Below are 8,136 nucleotides of genomic sequence, written 5' to 3' on the forward strand. Positions count from 1 at the left end.
AGGGGGTGCTACCAAAGCCTGGGCGTGATCTTACTCTTATTTCAAGTGGGTACCTTATTTTTCATTCGATCATTTTATTCTCAGAAAAATACTGATTATTTTTTATCTGAAAAACTATTCTATATCCAGTTATGACGTACAAAAATATATCAAGGCTTTGCGATTCAATAAAAGTTAGATATGAACCGATATTTACAAACAACACTTTTATACCTCTGGTAACTGTAGATTCGAAAGAATAATAAAGGGCCAATTTACAGGGTGTCCCAGGGAATAAAGCCATAATCAAATCGTCATCTTTGAAACAACGTAACTCTTCAATGGAACCTATATCCGAATTGATTCCCATTAATCCTGGGACACCCTGTATATACAGATTAGAGGGTGTAAATGAAAAATTGCAAAAAAAATTGTGTGGGTCTTTAATATATTTTTTTGAGAAGGCTTTTCTCAGATACAGCTCCCTAAAGATGACACTGGAAAAGAAATTTTTTATTCTTTTTTGATAAACCAGAAAACTGAAAGAAATCAAATTGAGCAGACATTATATGGGAGCGAGAAGGCAATAGATTTATATTGTTCAATTATTTTGAAGGTATTTCTTTCCTTCCGTATTTAAGCTCTTCAAACAAGACTTGAATTATTCCTAAACGTATAGGTTGAGAGTTTAAATCTAACATCTAACGAAAAAATCTAGGAAATTAAAAAAACTACAAAACGATTTGTAGGATTCAGGTTTCAATAATCGATTATTTCACGTCAACTAAAGAAAAAACTGTTACACAATTATTGAGTATCTGAATTTAATCATTTTCGGAGATTAAGAAAGATAAGAAAAATTATATGCATCAAAAGTAGGTTTCGATTCAATACGTATATCATAATGAATATCAAAATAACCTCTACCTCTCTTCCTTTTGTTTTTGTCCGTATTTCGAATAGGAGAAAATAAATATACGTTTCTGAGATTAATCAACATTTATAAGTACCTATACTTTATTAGTGGACGCTCATATCTACGTTAAAGATGGATCATTAAGATAGCAGATTTAAGTAGATCAACAACTAAACATGAGTTTCTTCATTTGAATTTTTTCATTATGACATGTTGACTGTTGTACAATAATTAGCTACTGCTATTGAAGCACAAAAGATACAAAACTGGAGACAAAAAAGAGCAGAAGAAACCAAGAAAGGAAAGAATTTTTTGTCTCCCAGAAAAAACACACATGAATTTTTTCAATATTTTTAAAACTCTTTCTTTTGTGCCCTAGACAATTTTTTTTCGTCCTCAAACTGCAAGAATCAATTTTTTCCAAGCAGAGAGAAGAAATCTTCAACCCATCCAAAGAGAAGACAAAAACTAAAAAAGATTTTCTTTTAATTTACAATAAAAAATGTCAACCATGTTTACTTGCTAGGTATTTAGTAGAAAATAATTGCATTAGTTCCCTCAATGATAATGAACGTTTCCAAGCAATTTGAAAAGTTGAGAGAACAGCGAATCATACAGGTCAAGAACCTGTGGTACCAGAATTGACCAATCAATTAATCGCAACTCACTATCAAAGTTATATTTATAGGTTATACCTCGATCGTGGGACTGTATCTTCATTAACACATTTCAGTCAACAAACATCCTTGAGACCTCTCATAAAATTAACAACTCGTCAGATGATAACAACGCTCCTCAAACACATTCAAAATCGGTTAATCTGACTCGAAGTCACATGTGAAGAGTTGCAATGGTGTCCAACGTAACGCCCATAGTGATAACCACGGCCTTTGTTGCCCTAATATCGACAGGTCTCTGCGTATACCTCGTGCGAAAGAAAAGAAGAGAAAATAGAGTACCCAGCGAGTGGAGAAAAGTAGGTAGCGCAAGAAAACTGTTCCTTTTCCCCTTGAAAAGTGGGCATTATATGGAAATCGATTCTGCAGAGTGCACCGAGGTTGGCCTGAGGCTTCTGAAGAGTAACAAAAACCCCCTGGAACTGAGAGATAGGTAACAACAAACTTTTTCATTTCAGAATAATTATTTTCTTTTTTCATCCTGTGCCCAACTTAGAAGTATGAAGGAAATTCAAGTGAGAGGAAACTTTCATGCAATATGCAATACCTTTTCTGGCTTATCAATTAAACTGGTTCAACTAAAAGTACCTACATATTTGGAACTTCAGTTTGAAATTTTCACTAGAAAAAAATTTACAAGAAAACGGATACTTAACCTTCGACGTTTGAAAGAATGTAGTAGTACCTATAATTTCTTTTCACTTTATTCAATGCTCATGCTCCTTTTGAAGACAATATTGTAGACTTGATAGCTCTTAACAAAATTAAGAGCAGAATGAATAAAGAAAAAACTGCCTAAATGAACTTTATATTCAGTAATGTTCTTACAGCTATCATTCCAATATCTAGGGTAGTTTTATCAATGCTTATCGTTTTAGGTCCTTCATAGTGTATGGAGAGAAAGACAGCGAGATCAAATCTGGTAGAGTACTTCCACAACTAGTTAAAATAGAAGTATCAGTACATGATGGAAGCCATATTGCTCTTGATGCTCCTCAAATGAGGACTCTGTACGTTAAAGTTCCGGAAAAAAGTGATCTCAATACAACTACCGTCAAGTGAGTATTGCAGGGTATCATATTTGTCAATGGCAAGCGAAACACTACAGTGTTTTTCCGAGGTACATATGACATTTTTTCGTCTACTTCAGCTACCTTTATGATAGTAAGTAAGTGAGTAAGTACTCACCTGTTTGCTGACCTCGGCTACGTCGTCGTAGTTGCCATTTCCCTCAGCTCTGGGGAAGTGTGTTACTGATTTCCATATCGATCTCACTATCCATTCTTGATTATTAGGAACACTAATATTCAAACCATAGCAAAAACAGTTAGTATCATAGGCGTGTATAAATTAAATCGTGGATTCACGAAAATGAGCCATTTTTTCGAGATGGAATTCGATTATTGTCTGAGGGGTGGAAAAAAGTACTAGCCATCAGCGATTCGTTTTGAAAAGAGTCCATTTTCGGCTATAAAAACACGACTGAAAATGTGTATCTTCCCTTTTTTTTTCTATTCCAAAAACCTGCCGATGTTTACAGGGTCTGGAGTGGCGAAACCGTCGATGCTGTAGATTGTGGCGATGAAGCCGCCAGATGGTTGTCCCATCATATTTCTCAAAAAGATGATGGCTATAGGTTAGGTTTCCATGACGCTTCTAAGCGAAGAAACCTAGTGAAATTCCAAGACAGAATGAAGTATTACAAGTTAATGACCGATGCTGCTACTGTGAGTTGATTCAAGTCACTTTATTTAATAATCTGAGTGCTAAACCAAAGTTTGATTAGTATTGCTTGCCTTGCTTGCTCAGTATTGCCTTTTACTACAATATGGATTAGAATTACTGAATAATATTACAGTTTTGTAGGGACTATTCTCCGATGTAACAAGTGTACTGGTTGTCAATCAAGCATCTATAAACGATTATAACAAGAAAGCGCCAAGTGCTAACGTAACACCATTGAACTTCCGCCCTAACATCATAGTGGACGATCCTGACATAAAACCATACGAAGAAGACGATTGGGATTGGATGAAAATTGGGGATGAAGTAATAATGAGAAACGTGAAAGAATGTACACGTTGCGTGTTCACGACTGTAGACCAAGAAACAGGAGTTAGGAATTCTGACAGGGAACCACTCAAGACATTATCGCAGTGAGTACCATCTTTCCTCTTCGCCTAATCCCATCGAGCTATATCCAGGGATAGTTCAAGAGAAACAGACTTACACTTGAAATTATATTTATTGTTTGCTTTTGCAGGTACAGGATGTCTAAAAGTCCAGAAAATGCCCCTATCATGGGTATACACATGGAGGTTAAAAAAACTGGAATAATCAGGTACGGTGATCCTGTATATGTTGGAGTTAATAAGTGAAGTTCTGCCAAAATGAAGTGATTCACCTCAAATACGTTGCATTAGAGAGAAAGTTGTAGAATAATGAATATTCTGTATAGTATAGTTATATTATAATATATTTATTGAACATTTTTTATGAGTTTTATTTTTTCATACCCTTTGAAATATTCTTGTGTTGAATGCTACAGAAGATGATAGGTCTGGATGCCATGGGATAACATATCATTCATTACGCAATCAGCCTTCTTTCTATATTTTCTCCAATTTGCTCTATAATTGCTTTGAATGTTCTGTTTCTACTTGGCGACGATTTCTTTCAAGAGCACGTTATATTGATTTAAGTAGAAAAAGAAAGCAAAGAAAGCCATTTTTGAAGATAAATCAAGACGAAACATAAACGGAACAATTCAAAGAGAAATTTTTCCAAATAAAATCAAACTATTCCGAAATTATAAATAAAAACCTCCATCAGCTGTGGAAAAAATTGAATGTCTGCAGAGCATTCATTTCAGCAGCCTGTACATCGAAAATAGGCCCTTGCCGGATATAGGTTCATATGATATTTCCTTCGTATTTCCCAGAGGAAAGAATATACCATTACTTTTTTTGGGTGAATTCCGGAGCACCCTCTGTTATACGCGAGCACACACGATGTATCAAATGCGTTAAAGCATCGAGTGATTAACCGAGTGGTTAAAGGCTTAATTGTTATCTGGCGAACGTCACATCATCTAAAGGAATGTATACACGACAATATTTACTGCGAGGAAGTCTTCTCATTTAGGAATTTTGAGAAATATTAGGAATGTGAACTATTATGAACATTGGATCATTGATATTGAGACATATTTCTCATCCGCTGATGATATTGGAGTACTCGGGTCATAACTATCCTCATTTCTTCGCGGACCTCACATTCGACGTGTGTATCAACCTTTATGTCACATATCAGAATAACCTTGTATTGATGATTTTGATATTAAAATTAGAAGTAGGGACAGAAAATAAACAAGTCGCTCCCAGTGTGCATGAAGACTTAGGAAAAGGAGTAAATCAAGATTACCATATGAACGTCAACGATGATATCTAGCAAAACAACTGTAATCGCGACCACGCTTTTCGTAGCTGTTTCCACGGGTATCTGTGTCTACGTACTGAAAAGGAATAAGCGAAAGAATAAGATTCCAACGGAATGGAAACAGATAGGAAACGTGAAAAAACTTTATATTTTTCCGTTGAAAAGTGGCCGTTTCATCGAGATCGACAGGGCGGATTGCACTGAGGTAGGCTTCAGACTGATTAAAACCGAGGAAAACCCTCTAGAGTTGAGGGATAGGTGAGTATAACATTGCTAGACATAGGCAGATAGATACACATCTCATGAAATTCTGACGAAATATATGAACGGAATGAACAAACCTTAAAAAAATTAATTAAATTACATTATTTATCACAAGAACCATACAGTAGCTCTGTTGTAACTCTTTTAATTACGAAATGATGCATGTCAACAACCTATACACCTAACAAAATAACTTTTTGTGGTTCAAAAAAATGTCAAATCAAACCAAACTGGACTGAATGATTTTTTTTGCAGATCCTTCATTGTTTACGGGGAAAAGGATAAAGAAATAAGATCTGGCAGAGCTTTACCTTCCCTAGTGAAGGTCGAAATATCTGTTCACGATGAGGAGCACATAGCTCTTGATGCGCCAAATATGGAGAAAATTCTTGTAAGAATACCACAAAGGACCAGTTCAAATGTGACAACTGTGAAGTAAGTTTCGAACAGATGAACTCAGTTATGACGCTAAAAAGACAAAAATATTTGTTAACCATCATATGGCCAATCCATATGAAACAAAAACTTAAAACCTCTCATTTTCATGCATTTTAGGCCCGTTTGCACCAATCCCCCTTAAAATGAGTACTTAACTAAGCGTAGTTTAAAGTCAATGGACGCTTAATTTTATTGCCAGTTGTACGACTGCGGCTTAACAGAATCTTAAGTAAGGGGCCCTTAAGTTCTGATATCTAGTGATATTTCAGATTTTTATTTTGGTGCAACTTCATTCTAGTCCAATAAAGCCTTTTCATTGGTTGGCCGGTTGCCGATGATCGTTGTCATTTCATTAACCTAACTTTATTGTCGTGTCAGTCAGTTTCGAGTAAACTATTATATTATTATCAAAGAGTGACAAACTTTTGTTGCTGAATTAGCATTATTATTGATAATGAAATGTATTGTCAAATAAAAGGTACTTGACGTTATTAGAAAAACCACAGCAGTTCTGCAGCCAGTTTATGAGTTCGACAAATTATTTTAGGTTAGAATCCCCCCCTTAAATACCTAAGTGGTCATTACAGGAGCGCTTAAATTTAAGGCTAGCTTTAGCCATTTAAATGTCACTTAACAGTTGGTGCAACGTAATTTAAGTTAAGGGTTCATTTTAAGGGACACTTAACACTAAGTGCGTTTGGTGCAAACGGGTCTCAATTGAGAAATTTCAATAAAATTGAGTGATTCCATTGGTCGTCGTATGATTTTTATATTCCATGGAAAGACTTCAAAGTTTTTCTGAGGATAGACTAAATGATATTCCTGTCACCGTTTTTTTTTTCCAGAGATCACAATGGTGAAAATATTGAAACTTTGGATTGTGGAGACGAAGTAGCAAAGTGGCTATCTCAACAAATTTCACAGCAAAACTCCGGATATAGATTAGGATTTCACGAGGGTTTGAAACGGAGAAGATTCGTGAAGCGAGTGAAAAATGCTGATCTTTATGAAAATTTGACTGATGAAGCTACGGTAGATATAAATAATATTTTCAGAACAACACCACCTAATTCATTTTCATACAATTTTGCCATTCTGGATAAAAACTCATTATTGAATATTTTTTGTAGGGGCTTTTTTCAGATCTTACTAGTGTAATGATTGTCAACCAGGCTTCTGTCGATGATTGCGCATCCAAGGTGACTACCAACCAAATAACACCCTTATTTTTCCGAGGCAATATAGTGGTGGACGGACCGAATTTGAAGGCATTCGATGAGGATAACTGGGATTGGATTAAAGTGGGGGATGTGGTTATGAGAAATGTCAAAGAGTGTACACGATGTGCATTCACGAATGTTGATCCAGAAACAGGTCTGAGAAGCGACCAAAAGGAGCCAATAAAAACGCTATCTAGGTGAGTTTTAGGACAACTTTTGTCTCAACACGGTGTTATTTATGCCATTTATCTTTTTGGAGTGAAACAAGTTCAATCAACTACGTTCTTCTTTGAAGTTTTTGGAATATTTTAGTTTTGACAACCAAAAAATCAGAAGAAACATCGAATACAAATAGGACGTTTTTTTTGAGTAGAAAAAAAGCATTCTTTTCCCTCTCTCTTCTTGAACTTCAAAATATTTTTGAGTTTGAGCTCAGTAACTATAACATTCATCCTACAAGCTTCCACCCCATTACTTGCAAGCTAACAGAAGTTTTATTCAATTTTGTTGCAGCTACAGAATGGGTGGTAAAGGGCCACAAAAAGTACCAGTCATGGGGATCCACATGGACGTGAAGAGAAATGGCATAATAAAATCTGGAGATCCTGTATATATCGGGTGCGATTAAATTCCTCTGGAAGTTAAAATTCTCGCAGTTATTTCAATAAAAATATGATATTTTTAGTATAAAATTTTTCTTAGGAGAAATTAATGAAATGAATTAATTTAATGTTGTTCCTTTTGGTGATCTCTTTCGATTACCAGTTATGGTGGTTTATTTGGTTTCATACATACAAGGTGGTCCAACGAAAACTCAACACCTCGATTTTCCGACTTCAAAATGAAAATGTGGAGAAACGCTCGGACCCGTCAATTTCTTTTATGCTTTTTTCATCCCCTTAATTTGCTGCACAACAGCTGCTGTTGTTAATTTTTTGTCCAAAAAAGACGGACCATGTTTTTGATTTACCTCAGCCTATCGTGAATTTTTAAGAACGTTACAAGTGTGTGTGTCAAAGCGATTGTAAATTTGTAGTAGAATTAAAATAGTGTATTCCCTAGAAGAAAGGGTTGAAATGATAATATTATTTTTTAGAAATAACGACTCTGCCCGAACAACAGCGGCTTTATTTAACGAACGACATCCTAGAAAAAAATGTATCCACTGTATGTATTTTTTGCCAAAATTTGACGCTACTTCAGT

At 35.3% G+C, this 8,136-nt stretch overlaps 1 protein-coding gene across 1 annotated transcript; it reads left to right on the top strand.

The window, feature by feature from the left end:
* Window positions 1–1,551: 1,551 nt before the first annotated feature.
* Window positions 1,552–7,660, top strand: LOC123310418. The gene is made up of 10 exons (XM_044893884.1): window positions 1,552–2,005; window positions 2,451–2,630; window positions 3,113–3,299; window positions 3,439–3,728; window positions 3,836–3,946; window positions 5,002–5,268; window positions 5,530–5,709; window positions 6,558–6,744; window positions 6,843–7,129; window positions 7,446–7,660. Exons 1-10 carry the CDS (start codon window positions 1,746–1,748, stop codon window positions 7,558–7,560), a joined length of 2,064 nt encoding a protein of 687 aa, XP_044749819.1. The 5' UTR covers window positions 1,552–1,745; the 3' UTR covers window positions 7,561–7,660.
* The last annotated feature ends 476 nt before the right edge of the window (window positions 7,661–8,136 follow it).

The sequence above is a fragment of the Coccinella septempunctata genome, chromosome 3 (genome assembly GCF_907165205.1).
Source record: "Coccinella septempunctata chromosome 3, icCocSept1.1, whole genome shotgun sequence".
Classification (NCBI taxonomy): Eukaryota; Metazoa; Arthropoda; class Insecta; order Coleoptera; family Coccinellidae; genus Coccinella; species Coccinella septempunctata.

Excerpts from the sequence above, each read along its gene's own strand:
- LOC123310418 (XM_044893884.1), top strand. The coding sequence starts at position 1,746 with ATGGTGTCCAACGTAACGCCCATAGTGATAACCACGGCCTTTGTTGCC. Across the intron at positions 2,006-2,450 it reads CCCCTGGAACTGAGAGATAG|GTCCTTCATAGTGTATGGAG; the intron begins GTAACAACAAAC and ends TTATCGTTTTAG. Across the intron at positions 7,130-7,445 it reads CCAATAAAAACGCTATCTAG|CTACAGAATGGGTGGTAAAG; the intron begins GTGAGTTTTAGG and ends ATTTTGTTGCAG.